Source organism: Prorops nasuta, unplaced genomic scaffold (genome assembly GCF_024137725.1).
Source record: "Prorops nasuta isolate Cenicafe-Biocafe unplaced genomic scaffold, Cenicafe_Pnas_1.2 PNAS00003, whole genome shotgun sequence".
In the NCBI taxonomy this organism is placed as follows: domain Eukaryota; kingdom Metazoa; phylum Arthropoda; class Insecta; order Hymenoptera; family Bethylidae; genus Prorops; species Prorops nasuta.
In genome coordinates, this window is record NW_027116800.1 from 13,148,047 (window position 1) to 13,166,587 (window position 18,541).

The 18,541-nt window shown below is 34.8% G+C and overlaps 3 protein-coding genes across 4 annotated transcripts; 2 read left to right on the plus strand and 1 right to left on the minus strand.

Moving 5' to 3' along the window:
- Positions 1-2,394: 2,394 nt before the first annotated feature.
- On the plus strand, positions 2,395-6,797 carry LOC136785547 (doublesex- and mab-3-related transcription factor A2-like). The gene is made up of 3 exons (XM_066746625.1): positions 2,395-2,598; positions 4,160-4,423; positions 5,757-6,797. Exons 1-3 carry the CDS (start codon positions 2,395-2,397, stop codon positions 6,369-6,371), a joined length of 1,083 nt encoding a protein of 360 aa, XP_066602722.1. The 3' UTR covers positions 6,372-6,797.
- A 1,762-nt stretch (positions 6,798-8,559) lies between these two features.
- On the minus strand, positions 8,560-12,146 carry LOC136785546 (parafibromin-like). The gene is made up of 4 exons (XM_066746624.1): positions 12,014-12,146; positions 10,422-11,692; positions 10,190-10,331; positions 8,560-10,106 (listed from the first exon to the last, which is right to left on the minus strand). The coding sequence occupies exons 1-4, from the start codon at positions 12,142-12,144 to the stop codon at positions 10,070-10,072; spliced, it is 1,581 nt and encodes a 526-aa protein (XP_066602721.1). The 5' UTR covers positions 12,145-12,146; the 3' UTR covers positions 8,560-10,069.
- Positions 12,147-12,308: 162 nt separating this feature from the next.
- LOC136785782 (putative uncharacterized protein DDB_G0282499) lies at positions 12,309-14,754 on the plus strand. Of its 2 annotated transcripts, XM_066747043.1 has the most exons (5): positions 12,309-12,484; positions 12,643-12,748; positions 12,838-13,086; positions 13,498-13,864; positions 13,955-14,754. In XM_066747043.1, exons 2-5 carry the CDS (start codon positions 12,652-12,654, stop codon positions 14,301-14,303), a joined length of 1,062 nt encoding a protein of 353 aa, XP_066603140.1. In that variant the 5' UTR covers positions 12,309-12,484; positions 12,643-12,651; the 3' UTR covers positions 14,304-14,754. The 2 variants fall into 2 exon arrangements, with proteins under 2 accessions (XP_066603140.1, XP_066603141.1); XM_066747044.1 differs by lacking the exon at positions 12,309-12,484 and having other exon boundaries at positions 12,643-12,753.
- Positions 14,755-18,541: the final 3,787 nt, after the last annotated feature.

Consider the following 18,541-nt stretch of genomic DNA (forward strand, 5'->3'; position numbering starts at 1 on the left):
CAGCTCTTTCGAAAGATTTTCGTTAGGTCGACAAACGTCCATTTTTCTGCTGCATTCGATCAATCGCAAGTTCAGAAACGAACGAATCACATATCATGGCTGCGCATTCCGCTGTATAAAACTATTACGAGAGTATACATACTGCACTTATATATAGAATGGCCCAAGAATGTCTAGTAAATTATAAGCGAATATGGTTGAATGACCGATTTATTATTGCGAAGGCTCATTCGTTATTATCCACTTAATCGTTAACCGGCTACGAATCTGTACTCGTCATGGAAAACTGCGAATTATACGATCTTGATTCTTGGCAAATTGTTTACTTTATTTCTATCATACCCTTTCCTAAACTGAAAATTATACTATATATATATATATATATATAACATGAGTGTGGAAAAGTTGTTAAGTTTTGCAGAATTTATTATACAAATAAACTTCACCATGTTATGTAGATCTCGCATCCTTTTTTAATCAAAATCACATTTTACTTATATATATATACTTTAAGAAAATAGATTCTTAGCCACGAGTTTCAATTCTAATCTTCTAAATTGAGAAGAAAAAACAGCTCTTCTCCTAGCTTATATTGCGACACATCTGTTCAAACGTATTGCCAGGGTTTAAAATAAACATGGAAAGTATGGCCTGAAAACGAAACCCCAAACTTTTGACAAGCTGTAATGCGGCACAGCTTTACAATTTACAAGAAATATGGACCAATCTGACACTTCATAGACGAGATTTCAAAATAAATCAATTTGGAGCAAATATTTGGATAAACGATACTAAACTTAAAAGTCTGCCGAGGCCAACTTAACTATATATTGATGAGGGGAACAGCGGCTGCGTCGATATTAACTTTGGGTAATAGCGGAAAATTCATTGTTGCGATTACAGCTATAAACAAGATAAACTTGTTGCAAGCGACAAATATGTTATAGTCAATTTGGAAGTTGGTAAACTCGCTTAATCCCGATTGACTTTGGATGTTATCTGATTAAGCGTAGGACTGCTTAAGCTTAGAGAGTTGAACAATTGTTTTCCGTAGTTCAGCATCGTAGTATTAAGAGAGAGAGAGATGTATAGGATAAATATATGTACTGAATGTGGAAACACGTAATAAATTAAAATATAGCTAGAGTATAAATTAAAAAAAAAATTGAGTTTTTCACTACGTTAACATTGTAACAGACGAAATACTATAAAAGTGTCATAGGAACCAAAGTAATTTCCTAGCTAACTATCTCGTTGTATCGTATAATAAGAGAGGATCGGTGAAACGAGATATGAACTAGAAGTAGAAGTAGAAAAAGAAGAGAAGAAGTTAAGAGAAAGGTTGTCTATATAGGTAGGAGTGGCGAGGTGAGTAAACACGATGGAACCAATCGTCGAAGAAGGGTGGTCCAGCCGATGTTTGTCTTTTTACCCCCTGAAGGGATGCTGGAACCGCGCGGAAGCTGACACCCTGTACTGGCCAATGCTTCCAATCGGCCAATCCGCTTTCGACAAGGAAGAAACAAAATCACTGTAGAGATTAGAACGAGATTTCTTAGCGCACAAGTCACTCAGTCAACTATTAACGATCGCTTTCGAGGGATTTCGCTTCACTGCCGATCAATTTATTCCGCTGCATTACCTGTCGATTCATCTTCGCCACGAGCGACGTGACGTAAAACCATTTTTGTCTGTGCAAAACTTATCGCGGCTCCCTCTGCTTCTGTATTTGCTCAACATTATACGTCGTTAACTTCTCACAGTGAAATCTTACAATTGCACGCTCCGACGAGAAGCAACTTTAATCGGAAACCAATTTTTACGAGTGATCCTCCGTTAAAGTGAACTTTTCCTCCAATGACCATGCTAAAACAGTGATTTTCCAAAAATAATAATTATACAGAAACGAGCTTCTATATTAAATCCATTACCTTTGTATGTTTAACGGAAACTTAAGGGAGGGCGGGGGGGGGGGGGAGTACATACATAGGGGCCGGAATTTTCTTTCGCGGCAAGTGTAGAAAAGGCGAGGCTCGTGGTAAGGGGTGGTAGGAGGGGGGAGACGCGAATGGGAATTGTTTGCAGTGCCACTGCGTTTGGAGGAAGGAAGAATTTAGCGGTGGTAGCTGGATTATGCAGGGCTTAAAGAAAGTTGTCGGGGGGCAGTACCGGGGCTAGATATCGCGTCGTTGCTCGAGAGGTTGAGTAGGTTTAGGGAGGAGGGGTGAGAGGGGGAGGGAGGGTGTGGGTTGAATAATAGTCGACGAGGTAAGGTCGATCCTCTGAAAAACGATATCGAGCCGGGGTGAATCCAGAGGAGCAGACGAGGGACGAGGCTGGAAGGAGGTGGTCGTGTTTGGGAGGGGGTTGGATGTCTGGGGGTGGGTTGAGAGGATGCTTCGCGGTAAGAGCAAGAGCAAGTCTGACGCGGAGGAGGAGGAGGGCGAGACCAAGCAGCGGAGACCAAAATGCGCTCGTTGCAGAAACCACGGGCTCATTTCGTGGCTGAGAGGACACAAAAGGGAATGCCGTTACAGGGAATGCCTTTGTCCGAAATGCTCCCTCATAGCGGAACGCCAGAGAGTGATGGCTGCTCAGGTAAGCGGAAAAATCCTCGCATAATTCCTCACCGATAACACCGCCGAGTGAGGCTCAATTAGTTAGCCTTGCGCCACTTCTTGTCTCGATCGCACAACCTTCCCCAACAAACTTTTACCAGCCGCTCGCGTCAACTTTTCCAAACTCCCCGGCCCTCGAACTCTGCTCATTTCCTTATCACACTTTCCTCCTCCTCCTCTTCCTCTACGATAATCAACCGGTTCATCAGCCTATGGAGCAATTTTTTACAAATTTAATCCAACTGAAAATTAGCTGTCGAGCACGAAAGATCGTGCAGCAGCTATACCTCCGAAGATATATAACGGATTTTTCCGAATATAATCATCATGGCAAGACTTGACCGTGAATTATGTCAGGGATAATTAGGATTTTGGCGAGGGATGTGATTCGTCTTTGTTTACGGGATTGGTGGTCGGAGAGAGAGTCAGCGGGAGGGGTTGGGGGGGGGGGGAATTAAAAGGAAGCGCAATTGAAGGAACGGTTGCAAGGAGGTTTATAATAGGTGGGGGCGGGCTAATGCGCCCAGAGGACATTAAGCGCAAACAGGGCTGTTAAATAGAACAAAACGTTATTCATTAAGCGCCGTAGCAGGGTAAAGCAATCGCGCCTCGAGTGCATTAGTTTGCACCGCAAACGTGTATCTCGCGAGAGCGTCCATCCTGGCCACCACAAGATGGCGAGGGGATGGAATTAAATCCATTAACGCCCGGTGTAGCATTTCATTTCTGTTTGCATAAGCATTATGATACTCGATCCTCTGTCTACACAGAGGGACTCTCGACTCACCCTCGCTACACCCCGCACAGTCGAAGCTCGTAAACGAGCGTAACCGTGAATCAGCAAACTAACAGCTCAGCGGACTCTGCACGGTGTGAAGATTCGATAGTTGGAGCCACGCATATATAATCGCTGGGATCACAATTGTTTTCGGTCATTTCAACAAATCCCCAAAATCTCCATATGCGTTGTCTGCAGCTATCACATATTTATATATAGTTTTACAGCTATATATTCTTATGGGAAAAGGATTCTTAATACAGTAGGTGGTCCAGATTGGAATAACACGTGGCAAATGCCCCCAGATGTATCTCTATTGACATTGGCTACTAAGAAAACACATGCAGTATCGGTTAACCGGATCCATTTATAAGCTCGGAAATGACACGATCGTTCGTGACCTGCTTTCCTATTGCTGCTAGATTCAATCGTACATGTATTTCTATTCGCGTGATATGTCTCGTTTTACCGCTCCTACAAATTTATCGTTTATCATTAAGGTTGATATGATGGAACGGATAGTGTCAAACTCGTTCCATTAAAGTGCTTCCGTTTTAATCATCCAGAACGCGAGGAATCTTTGGCAACATTTTTGGGCAATTATTAGACAAAATTCAGCTTGTCAGAAACACGCTTGTTTCATTTCTTTCTTTCTTATTTAACAATAATAATAACAGGTATGAATGTTTTTGACAGTTTATTGGGGAGAGTATCGATGGCAGTGAAAAATAGAAATTTTTAGTTTTTTAATGGATGTACCAAGGTGGCGTTAAAGAGACAGCAAGCTGCGGAGGATGCCATAGCCCTGAGGATGGCGAAGGTGGCAACCGGCCAAAAGCTCAATCGACTGCCACCAGGAAAGATATTTGGGATGGCTGTGACAGAGCCAAAACCCATGACTGATCCGAGCGAAGATGTATCGGATGCTACTCGTAAAGTGTACCGCGACGGTACAGTCCTGGAACCCAGAGATGGAGATGTCTTTAAGGAATCAACTTCATCCTCTTGTCGCTTGCAAGCACCACGAGTATGTATATATAGTTACTTCATTTTATACGCAACTTCCTCCCCCACCTTTATCTCTCTCATCTCAAAAAATGATAAACATCAATAAACGTTTCAAAAATTTCTTCCAATTTTTCATTCGACCTTATCGACATTATTCAAATTTTCATTTGGTGTATTATACCAATTTTTGGTCTTTCAACTCGTAGATTCAGTCGGGCGATAATAACCGTTAATTGCGTCGTTTCTTAACATCAAACGGCTGAACATTAGATGAGAAATTAATGTACTATATTCAGTACTGAGAATGGAAATATTAGCAGGAAATTTATCAGCGGAAAATTTTATTTGACGTTTAAAATGAAAGCAGTAATGACCGTATAAAGCTTTTTGATTATTTTAATGAATATTCAGGATATTCCCGGAAATACTAGCATTTTTGATTAAAACGTTAAATTTTCCTGTGTGCTTTTCACTGTAGCTGAGCGGAAAACAAAACTTTAATCTATTGTTATTTATGTATATGCATTTTTGTTTACGTCGAGATTTAATAAAATCGTGAAAGAATGTTGATAGATATGTATGGGATAAAAGTTGGTTTTTCATATTTTCAGTCATAAAGATGCAAAACTCTGTTAGAATAAATCGACTATATAAAATAGTATACAGTAAATTTTCATAAATTTATTGTCGACTCTCGGGGATTAATAAATTGTGCAAACAGTGGGTTGGCCTTTACAATGAAAGATTTACAGTGATGCTGGTAATTTATAAATTTATAAATACCCGTATTATAAAATAAAGTCTGATTTTCAAATAAGTTTATAGCAGCACCTATTGTTGTGCATCTACGTACTTTAGATCCGATTATGCAATACTTGATGGATGCAAAATCAGGCTATACGTTTTGACTGGGCTGATTTGATAAACCGTGGTACAATACGATTGGATTTTGTAAACAGACGTGTGTGCTTCAAACTATTTACCATTTCTACGAGGCAAAGCTATTGCTTTCGAATCGTGTGTACTAAGCACAATTTAACGGAGACGCTTAATGTATGATTTCATACCTCTCAAAATCCCATTCGTTTAACGCAGACTCTAACGACCCTAAAACGAATTAGCTGAGGGCAAACACGTTGGCTCATTTACGATGCTATATTGTTTTGCGTTTCGCGTTAATGTGTAATAAACGTGTAATTGGCACTTGACGCATTCTTTACAAAGGCTAGAGTAATTTTATTTGTAAATAACAATTTGAGGAATATTTAAACCATAGCCAATAAATCCTACGTGATTTGATAATGTTCCTGGATTGAAAATGTAAGCGAAATAATTGGTGGTCTGGTTTGCAGAGTAGCGAAAGCGAAGGCAACGAAAAGAGTTCTTTATTCGACGTGCAAGTCAATCCGGATGCCTCGAGGGAGATGGCTCCGTCGCAAACGTCAGTGGAGACCCTCGCACGGTTGTTTCCCAACACAAAGCTCTCTGTACTGCAGTTGGTTTTGCAAAGATGCGGGCAGGATCTGCTGAAGGCAATCGAGTATTTTGCCAACGAGAGCTTGGGTCTCGGAACGAGCTCGTCTTCGGCCTTTCGGCCACCGCAGTCACTTCCGGAATCGAGAACAACCCCACCAGCGGAACCATTGAGCAATGCCATGTTCAGCCCGATTTATTCCAGCCTCGGTAGAAACTTCTACGGTGATGGATACTGTTTCCTCAACATCGTACCAGATCAGCTTGCCGGTGTCAAGGGGAACCCCAGCCTGGACCAAGATAATCTTGCCCTGAATGTCCAATACAGCAATTACTTTCATTCGAGCGTCCAGCAACAGCTGCGAGAGCGTATGTGCGCTCAGGTCAACGATCACTTGGCACCCAGACCTAGTTTTCTCCACCTACCCCCTGTTCTCCCCGGCTTCCCTTGCGTACAACCAAATTGTGCTCAGTGTTCTTACAAATTTACCTGAGACTCGAACAACTGTTCCCCGAAACCGTCGCGTTACCTTAAGAACCTCGCCGAAAGAATCTTCAAAACTGTCGGGAATTTCAAATGATCAGTTCTTTCTTGCTTCCTTCGATTTTTCTTTCGCGGATATTTCACGTAACGAGACCAGCATACTTCGCAGCTGCCAAACTATAGCTGCCCGTATTTTCTTCTTTCTGGATTCTTATATTAGATTCTCAAAGAAACCTGCAACTTGTCTATTAGGGTTTCTCTCGCAGTCCAGACACATTTCTTTTAGTACGCTATTATTACTTTGGCTTCGCCTCCGTATACTTTACTTTATAAGGATTTATACATTTTTCATCGCAAGGTGTGAATCATGCCGGTGTTGTAAAATAAAAAAACGCGTAAAGAGCATCGAATCAACGTACACACCCTATGATTTATAATTGTGATAAATATACATATATATACAAACTTGCTGTATTAGATAGTAGTATACCTTGATATGTGTAAAATAAAAAAGAAATTAATTCACAAATACTTACCATGTGAAATCGAGAAATTTCTGGTTTTATTGTCTACGTAATTATGTAGCTGTATAATTTTATAATTATATTGAAAGGAGGCCAGGTATTAGCATGAAAATATGATGAATGAATTTCCGGAGCGTGTCACAGTTACAGAAAGTAATATAAAATATTACGATAGGTAAGGAAAATCGAGATTTTTCTATCTTACATTAATTTCACCATTCATCGTTTTGTCGTTTCACATTAGGAGCTAGCGCAGCATCACTAGGAACGAACGGCTAGGCAGATAAAAGTTTTAAAGGAACAGAAGTTTTCCGATGTTCTCATTTTTCCTTCCGACTTCGCTCTGAAGTATGAAGTAGCTCGAGGCAAACGTTTCGTCTCTGTATATCCCTTTTTTTTCGTTCTATCTTTTTCTACCTCCATTGTGTTTAACGGATGTGAAGTATATATTGGAGGGCCTGAAATAAGTTCTAAAGCCAGTTTGTTAGAACGAGTTACTCTAATTAGTTACAGCGAGTATCGTTGTGCTTAATCATGAGTAAAAGTCGGCAAAATCATTAAGTTGCAGCTTCCTATGAATTATGACTCAAGCTCTGTACAAAATATTACTACGACAAATACAATATACTATGAAAAATGTGAATTACGCAACCTACGCACGTATTCCGTTTAAAAGGTCTTACAATTCCTGCAGGGTGTATGTACTTAGGGCTAATCTTACCAATCCATAGCGTATGAAGTTCGTGCTTGATATCGATGGAAAACTGTACGAGACGAACATTTTCAAAGATCAGGGAGCTTCGTCCTCAAAGTATACTACGGGCAACAGATAGGTCAGGTCATACAGATATGTATCGCTTATTATTGGCAAATCCTAAAAGTACATGCCGATAAAAGTTTGAAAGAAAATGGCATGGGTTGCGGAAAAAAATACTCGAATTTACTTCTATATACGAAGATTTATTCTTAATCTTCGAGTCAACAAAAAAAAACGATTAAATAACGACTTTTTTCTTTTTTTATAGGAAAGCAAACCGAAAATGATAGCGATGGAAGCTTTATTTTATTGTTAAGAAAGAATTAAAATTGTGTGAAATTAGCTATTTGTTAATTAAATTTTCTTGACATTGTCTTTTGTGAGTGTGTTTCGCGAGATCACGTTTCTTTGCAAAATAAGATAACAATGGTTTGCGAAGAATCTATCATATTTGCAGGAGTGATAGAGCATCAGTAATTTAATCTTCATGATTCGATTGGCCGGATAAACAGGGTCGGTATTGTGGAACAATCCTGAATGCCCGGAAGGAATTTACTTTGCGTTCAGAGAGAGTTTTGGGAAGAGAAAATACCATGCCCCGTACACTGGGGACTTGGCAATGCAAGCATCATATCGTGACTTGAATTACAAAGCATACAATGAAATTTAACACCGCGTCGAGAAATGTAATCCATTTATGGAAGATATGGTGCAGTATGGGGAGCTGACTCCGAGCAAATGATACATAATGAGAATGATTTCTGTCTCCTAATAAACGGAGCGTGATTAAATTGACGACCTTTCAACGAATACACATTGAAATAAGCTGATTAGTGTTACTTTATAGATTAAAAAGATTCGTTTTAATATCCACAACAATTCGAATAAGGATACAAATGGAAGAAAATTTTACGTGTATAAGATTTTATTAATGCAACAAATTTTTAATATTAAACATTGCGAACTCTTGGTATAATAATATGTATCAATTTATGTTTAAGATATAATAATTTAAAATGGTGTAGCAAATTTATGGATTGACAATGATTTGATTGAAAAATCTTTTTTCTCAATGAAATACTATAGCGTAAAATTTATTTTCACTTCGCTTAACTACAGGCACATAAGTTGGAGCTTAAACTCGTTTAATACTAATGATATTAATGCGAGATGAAGAAATGATGTAGTATTTACCAGAAAATTAGATAAATATGTGAGAGACATATTTAACTATTATATACATCACGTTTAAGACTGGTATTTCCTAATGTATAATATCAATTTGTTTTTCATATTTTAACCAGTTATTAACAATGTCCAATATTTTAAGATATATATATACCATGTTTCACAGGAACACTAACACTTTTTTGCACTTTTATGTACAGATAGTATATTTACATGATTCGTATTTACAATGTTCCTTTACGAAAATATTGCAAACATGTTCTATAATAGTGAAATCATAGTAATTGTGTGCGATAAATTAGCCACTCTCACCCGTTCCCTTTTTTGAAAGTTAATAATGTTCGACCTTGTACTAGAGTTTGTATTACAAATTTCTAAAACTTAAAAAGATATATATGAATTACTTCAATGCTAAACAAATAAAACCGGGCTTTTTACTTAAAACTTCATTATTTAAAATATGAGTTTTTAATACATGGTATAGATTGTAATGATTGGTCTAAAGAACGTACCAAATAAGCAGCTTTGAAAAAAGAATTATCTCCTAACAAAATATATCACAGCAACCAATGTTTCACTTTTTAACTGGTTGGACGGTACTCCATTGTGCTTTAAAACCATATCACTGCACTATCCGAAAAAAATAAAAATCTTTGGTAGTTTTAGAGAAAATTGTGACACACACAATCAAAAATTTATTTAACGATAATTCTGGAAAAAACGAAAAGATTGAGCTGAAATTTTCCATATAAGTCTTGTAGCTACCACTTCCTAATACAAGAACACTAACGCTGATACAATTCTGAAAAAGATAGTTTACCTTGATACTTTAACAGGTAATAAGTAAAATCATATGTTCTTGTAAGTAAACTTAAATACTTTTTGTATCAACACCGAATGTCAAGCATTAAAAACTCATTTTTTAAATAATGAAGAATACATAAAAAACATTTGTTTACGTTTTGCCCCGAAATAGTTACTATTTTTTTCTACAAACTAAGGGCAGACTAGTACACAGGTTATAAAATTAAAATTTTTAAAATGGAGGGATCTAACTTCATACACACACATGATGACCATTTATAAGTTTCTTAAAATATTCTATTTCATGATGAATATTATGAAAACTGATATGAATTATTTATCTGAAATTATAGGACATAATAGTTACAAAGTTTATTAATGGAAACCAGAAGTATAAAGAAATCGACAATATTTTTATATTTTACGACAAGCCTCTTAAAACCGAAGATGTGGTTTATTTTTAATCATATGCCTGAAAAACGTTAAATTAGTTATTACAATAGCCAAATCAATAGAGTTAAATCGTAGAGGTTGCCTATTTTAAATTCAACTTACTTGTCTAAGCGCTCCCAGAATATCATTAGTGCGGCCCTATCCAAATGTCGTTTTGTCCTGCTTAAATTAATTACTGTTACTGCCCATCGGGCTACGTTTGTATCCAGTCTCATCTCGTCATATTTTAAATGAAATGCACAAACTGCGATTCAAAAATGTTTTATTTTGGAGATAACTCATTATGTAACGATAAAAATAGGATTAAAAAGAAAAACTGAACTGAAATACGTACTTTTTGAAAAAATTTCGACGGGATTGCCGTCGAAGGGCCAGCCTTTAAATTGCCAAGCAGGGCCCATAACGAATACCGCGACAACTCTATCCCAATCGGCGTTTGTCAATTTCTGCGGATTATCGACGACTCTGTAGGGGACAGTTAGACCCCCTTCTTTCCGCCTCTGTAGAAGAATTTCGTTTTCCCTCTTCGAGCCTTGAGCACGTTTTTCTTCATTGCTGACATACCTCAAATCTTGAAGTACATCTTTAGCATTGTACATAGTTATTAGGGAAGTGTTGGCACTAGGAATAATAATTATGGGTGTTCTACTAGGCCGTTTGTTTTGTGCTGCTTGTTGAGGTGTAAGCTTTGCAGCAGATGTGGGTAACAAGCCAGTTGAAGGATTAGTAGTAGGATTGCTTGGTGGTTTCCTTACTGCTGGATTGGTACCCTCTGTCACAGATTTCAATGTCATTCCATGATAAGTACCCATAGTATCAATTTTAAAGCCCTCTGTTTCTTCCTTCTGGCGAATAAACCTTTCTTGATCATAACGATTATAAACAGCAGGCTGTGGCAGTGGTCTCATTGAAGTCGACCGTGGTGTTACCATAGGTGTAGGTACTGTTGGTCCTTTCTGCCTACCTTCTTCCCTTGCTTTGATGCTTTGAAGAATTGCAAATATATTTTTGGCAAATATTTTGCCACTACTTTGTAAAATTGTTGCTCGTGTTCTCCACTGTCTCTCTCTAGAAACTATGTCTTTTGTATCATCTACGTCCATATCCAAAATTACACGAAGATCAGAACCCATTCCAATATCATCATTTTCCTTAATAGTTGTTCGTTTTTTAGCAAGACGTTTGGCTTTAATAGCTGCTATTTTTTCAACTGACATAGTTTCAGATAACGATTTAATGTTATCTACTGTTACTGATGCTTCTTTTGGAGCATCCAATCTAGCCGCTAGTTGTTCTTTAACCTTTTGGACATGAGTTTCTTCAAAACGAGGCTTTTTAGATGATCCACTATCCAATCCATCTTCAGCTGTTCTTTTTACTTGAGTTGGGATTTCTAATGGTGCCGATTTATCTATGGCGGCTGATGTAGCAGTCTCTCCATTAAGATAAGCCAGTAAATCTTTTCTGTCTGGACGACGTACAACTGGAATATTTTCTGCAGCTGCTTGTCGCACATATACTGGATGTGTAAGCTGTACATGTTTTAATAAAAACAGGAGACACTCAAGTGTATAATATTCCTTAGGAGTTCCTTCTTTACCCGATCTAATAAAAAATAAACAATCGTGTAGTCAACAAACTTATTTAAAGACCAAAATCATTATTTAAATGATTCTTCAACACCATTCAACAATTCATACCAATTAAAGCAATATCTTAAATTACCTTACTTTTTCTACCTTTTGAACCAATTATACTCGTCCAAATATTAAAAAATAATAATAAAACAATTTACGAAAAAACTTAAGTATAAAACAGGTAAATTATTATTATAATAAACTTCGAAACGAATTTATCGAACGGCGGAAGACTAGACTGAACATGGTAAAAGTTTGCTAACATTCATACTAAAATCAAATAACTCACCCGTATGTCAAATAATTAGTTTTAACATTCTTAGGCCAAGAAAATTCACCAAAAATGATCTGATTTTCCCGTTCAATTATCTCTTTTTTATTGACATTGTACTGTCGAAGTAAACTTAATGGGTCCGCCATGATTGCACACTACATACCAATTACCACTACCAATAGTACCAGCCACCGCATATGCTGTATCCATGGGGTGTTTACAAACGCATAAACGCTGCCTAAGCGCTGAGGAAGCGTAGATTAAGCGCTGTCTGTTTTCTGTTGAACACAACGACAGCTGCTGCTTAAATGTAGTAACGTTTTAGCAAGACTCCGCCATCTTAGTTTTAAAACTTCTGGGCTACTGACTGTTAATTCTTGAATATTCCTCCTAGTCTATGCAAATTTACTCCGAATCGAATAATTAAAGTAGTTTTTAAAATCACATGTTTTTATTTAAAAAATATTTTTTGCGATCCCTTTTACGGTGAGTTAATGTGTGAAAAGAGCACACTATATTCTATAGTTTTAGTTTTAATAAATACGCAATGTCATTTTCTCTTTAGCCATTGTACTAAATTAATACTAGCTAATGTGCGATTATAACTTATAGTTTATAAGCTTTAATTTTAAATTTAATTGCAGGAGAGTAAAATGGCAAGAGAAAATAATGAATATCTTACCTACGAGTATAATGGACAAATTTTTAAAATAAAGGGAAACAATAATTTCCATTTAAAATTGCAAAACAGTAATGTATTAAGTTTATAAAATGTACAACTTTTATGTGTATGTGTGTGTGTGTGACTTTGTGAAATGAAAAGAAAACTTATATTTCAGATCCTAAATTTTGTCAAGAATATTTTGAAAATGTATCCAATGATAATTTGGATGTATTTGATGAACACATAGATAATGAAAATTTCAGCAGCATGCAGTCTGTTGAAAACAATTTTAATGACAATACGAATGAAGAAAATGTTAGTTACGTAGACAATGTTTTTAATAACGGCATAGATGAAGAAAGTCTTAATAATTTGGAATATGTAGATAATTCTTTCAATAGGAGTGTGAATGGAGAAAGGAATGGTAAGTAGTAGTAAGTACTGTTAAGAGCGTGGTAGTTATAAAACACTTTGAAGCATAGAAGCAAAAAGAAATGTCTCTCTCTCTCAATATAAATGTAAGAGATATAAAATTTTGCACACAACCCTTTCAAAATATATTATTATTTGAACTCAGAAAACTTTTATTCAAAATGTTGATGAGTCTATAACATTTAGAGAGAACTGCGTATATGCATGTTTTTGTATCTTCATGTTTAAGGACATTTTACTAGCTGACCCTACATATATTAAATAATAATTTGTTATAATAGTTTAACCAAATAGTAGACCTTAGTTGTCTTAGTTGTTAAAAAATTTTTAATTAAAAAATCTTGGTTCCAATGAACTTAACTTGTTTTTAATAAATGTTTTCATGTTTTAACGTATGTTTCAGATCCTAAATCTGTTTGGAATGACAGAGAAATAAAATTCTTGATTGAGAAGTATGCCGAAAGAATAGAGAAATTCAGAAATCCTAAACTCAAAAATAAAAATTTATGGAAGGAAATTGAATTAGCTTTCAAAGATTCAGAACTGGCAAATATTAAAGCTGAAGCTCTTGATCGTAAATTACGTAATTTGAAAGGAACTTATAAAGCGATCAAAAATGATAAAAGGAAAACAGGAAGAGGTCGACCTACCTGGGAATGGTTTGATTTAATGGACAAAATATTTTCTCCCGATAGATCAGTTAATTTTGCAGGAGGACTATGCAGCATGACAGAGTTAATCAATAAGCCCATTGATTTCAGAATGCACAGGTAGAAACCTATTTCCTACTTTTGCTGTTATGATTATAATTTTTGTTATAAAATTTAAGAATAAGATTTTTCTAAATGATTTGATTATAGTGAGTTTGAAAATAATCCAGATGATCCGTCAGATAGTACTTCTTCAAATGGGGGACTATGTGATTCTTCAAATAATGAAAATATAGATAATGATACAAGCAGAAGAAGAGAAGTTAATAGAAAATTATACAATCAGCGAAGTAAAGCAATTGAAATAGAAAAAGAAAAATTGGGAGTATTAAAAAATTTGGAAAATAAAATAATTACTTCTGATAAAATAGAAAAGAAGTTTGATATATTAATAGAAAATCAAAAGCAACAAATGTCTCATATAAGAAGAAGAAATGAAATTTTAGAAAAAAAAAATGAGTTACTATCAAAGTTAATTGACATGCAATTTAAAAAATAATAATTTCTATATAGTTTGCTCGTTTACAAACAATCATATAAAAATAATTTAAAACTCGGCAGTAGATTGGCCGCGTCGCTTGCAAAAAGTAAGAAATAAGATAATTTAAAAATTCGTCTATAAATTGCACTTATTATATTCAAAGACTATAATAAATAAAATAATTTAAAAAATCGGCTGTAGAGTGGCCTCGTCATATTCAAAGACTGTAATAAATAAAATAACTTAAAAAATCGGCTGTAGAGTGACCTCGTCATATTCAAAGACTGTAATAAATAAAATAACTTAAAAAATCGGCTGTAGAGTGACCTCGTCATATTCAAAGACTGTAATAAATAATTAAGCTAAAAATCTCTCTCTCTCTCGGCCACTGCCTGTTTTTATATGTCATGCAGAGAAAACTTAGTCTTTATACATGTCGTGTAGTCATTAGTAAATAAATATTATAATAAATAATTCATAATAGCGCTTCTTTTCGTCCTGGCATCTTCATTCTGTAATTGATCCTCATTGTCAGCAATGCCATTTGTATCATATGCACTATCATTCTCATTATTTCTATTTTCAATTTCAGAAATTTGTGCTTGCTTATTAATCAAAAGAAAATTATGTAGAGTACATGCAGCAGCTATAATGTGATTAGCCATATGTACAGAATTCACATCTAAATACTTCAATCTACGCCACTTTCCTTTCAAAAGACAAAATGCTCTTTCTATAATTGAACGTAAGGACGCATGTTTCGTGTTATAATTTATTTGTTGTGCTGTTAAAGTTCCATTATCTTTAAATGGTGTCATAACATTTAGAAGCAATGGGTAAGCAGAATCTCCTAAAATATGCTGCATCGGCGGTAAAAGAGGATTTTCTGCATTTATTAATTTATAATAAATTTGACTACTTTTGAATACTGCAGCATCATGCGCTCGTCCTGGCCGACCTATTAAGCAATGAATAAACTTTCCATTGTAATCGCAAGTCCCTTTGCAAAAAAAAAATTTATAAATTAATGAGGTAATGTTACTTCAATCTTGGCTAGCTGTTATAAAATATGTTTAAAAAACTATTAAAACCGAGAAAGTTAGAAAATTTATTTCTTTACCTTGTAAAATAATAGAATGAAAATCTTTTCTATTATAATAATCATTGGCATTATTTGGTGGTTGTTTAATAGGAATGTGGCATCCGTCTATTGCTCCAATAATACCTTCAAATCCTGCACACCTTCTCTGAAATACCTGCAATTGATATTGTAGTATAATTGACATATTTTTAAACTGTCAATATGAACATTTAAATGAATAGCTTACTCGTTCATTCTCTTCACATTCTACAGGAGTAGGCCACCTTATGAATTTAAACATTAAGTTTCTGAGTGCCCAAACTATTTGTTTAAATGAGAAATGGCAACTACTTATGCACAATCCAAATCTGTCACTGACGGATCGAAAACTTTCTGGAGTTGCTAATAACCATAAAGTTAAAAGAATTCTTTTCCTTAAAATATTAATTGGAACTCCTACGACATGTGAGCGTAACAAAGTTTCCAATATCTAAAATAAAAAATAGTTGTACAGAAAATATTTGTACCACGTATACAGGATTTCAAAAAAGCTGACATGGAAATATGGGATATATTTTCAAAAGCTAAGCAATTTTACGAAAATAAGTAATTAACTTTTATTACATTCGTTAATCTATATCTTAATGGCTTTTAACCAATATTTCATATGAATCAAATTGTTTTAATTTTTTATGTGACGCTATCCTTACTTTAAGTATATTCTTACACTGTATGTTTCTTTATCCATTCTGAAATTGTAAAAGAATTGCCGATCTGAATACCGTGGTATGTTTTGGTTAAAGAAATGCTGATCATACTCTTTATTATGCTTTCTGAAGCGTATCAATATGTTTTCGTTGCACGATGAATGGCCCGCTTCTTGTATAATAGTTTTTCCGGCCGCTTGTTGTCCTATATAATTAATAATTTTTATAGAAGTTTATCGCTCTCAATATAACAACATGCAGCATTTAAATATATATTACATAATTGCATAAATTCTGTCATCCCCATTTTTCTGTTATTATAATTAACATTCAGTAGCAGTCACCGTCATTTCAACATCATGCAATTATTATAGTTAGCTTTTAACTATATCGCGTTAAGAAATAACGCTATAAGAACATCTTGATAACAATTGTCATGAACATTAACCCGTTATAATATGACTTCATTAGTGTTAAAGAAATAACAGATATCCTAGTTTTATTGATTTTATTAACCCAAATTAAAATATGGAGTGATAAAATTTATTGCACATGTATAAAAATCCCCAAACAACTAAATATTTCGAAACAATTGATTTAAGGGAAAAATTTAATTATATCGTGTAAAAAAAAAAATAAAAGAATGATTTCACCTACTGAGATTTAATACAGACCCTGTTTGAACAATAAGACTCGAAATTTGTACACTACATCACTTCGCGTTCACCACCTTCACATCTTTTTTTTAAAGTGGTTTCAAAGGATGTTTAACCAACAGATATGATTACACTACACTGTTTGTTATATGATTATTATTTTATTTTGACGTTAAAATTGATAACGCCCTACTATTTGATAAGCTGCAATGATTTTAACTCGGTTCACGATAGAAATTATGCAATTATTTTATATATATATCCTCACTTTCATTAAATTGAACGCTCTGCTGTACGATAGGTTCGAAAATTTCTTCGTCTTCATTAACATCAGAATCCTCATCTAATAATTCATTAAGAATTATATTATGTAAATTCTCACTCATTTTTAAATTTTGAATAAAAATGCGCGCTTGTAATTTAAAATAAATATCGTGGCTTCAACTTCGAGCACAAATAAACTCTTTGAAAATATTTGAAGGACTAATGTGTGTCCTCTATACGCAGGTCTATACCAGAGTTAAATATCTACAATGGTTCAAAACAAAAACGGGGATAAGTGTATATGTTTGGTTAATGACTATACACATAAGGACAAACTATTTAGATAATTGCTGCGCCTCTCTTTTTCTCCTCCTCTCTTTACGATTCTTATTGCTTTTACTCTCCACTATACATGCCCGAAAATTAAGCGACTTTAAATTTAAACATTTTTGAAACGGCCCTATAATAATAAATATTACTGTGATGTTTTTGGAATTTGATAAAGAAACTCTTGAATTATACGGAACAATTTTTTATTCAATTTATATAATCAATTTCTTTAAAATAGCAGCATTCGTAAATAATTTTTTTCTGGTTAGAATTTCCGCATTTTCCACGACTTTTGCGATACCCTTTATAACATATATATATATATATATATATATATATATATTATTTTGTATAAAAATTCTTCAAATAAATTACAAAAATATAAAAGTAAATAAAATAAAAATTATTGGAACTTCCATTAAAAAAAGAAATATCAATAACTATAATACATGCAACGCAAATTCCATATTTGTTTTATCTGTGCCCCTTTAATCCATACAATCTTTATCTCAAAATTTTCTCTCAGGCCTTATTAATATACTTTACAATTGACATATTTGCCTGCAACTTTTAAAAAGAGACGCTCTGAATAACATTTATAATAACTAGACTTCACACACTCTTATTTAGGTGAAATATTAAATTTATAAATCGATTTTAAAAAGAAATATATACGTAGGTCTGTTTAATAATTTACACACACACACACACACACACATCTGCATATATTATAATCTATAACAAATTAAAGGTATATTTTTAAATTATACAGTTAATTATGATCCTGTGCATTTTAAAATCAATCATAATTGGCGCCACATTGACTTCAGCTAGCGCGTAACTTCGCTGCATGTTGTTCAACAAATGATGAGAGCCGCTGAAAATCCAACCCGCTACAAATTGCAGCAATCGCTGAGGCAGCGGTTATGCGTTTGTAAACAGCCATGCATGCACGTATTGCACGATTTATACACATATACCCTTAAATGATTATATATATATATATATATATATATACACTACACTGACGCACACACCGCACAACACACACATATACTGCCACTATACTTACAGTGGCTCACAGTTTACCTCACTCATCTCTAAACTCCATTCGGCAGTCCCCATTCGGCATTCCCCAATTGTCCTTTTTCACCTAACAGTAATAGAAAAAGATAACCTATGCTTAAGTCGGTCTTAAATATAAGTAACGACCATGAA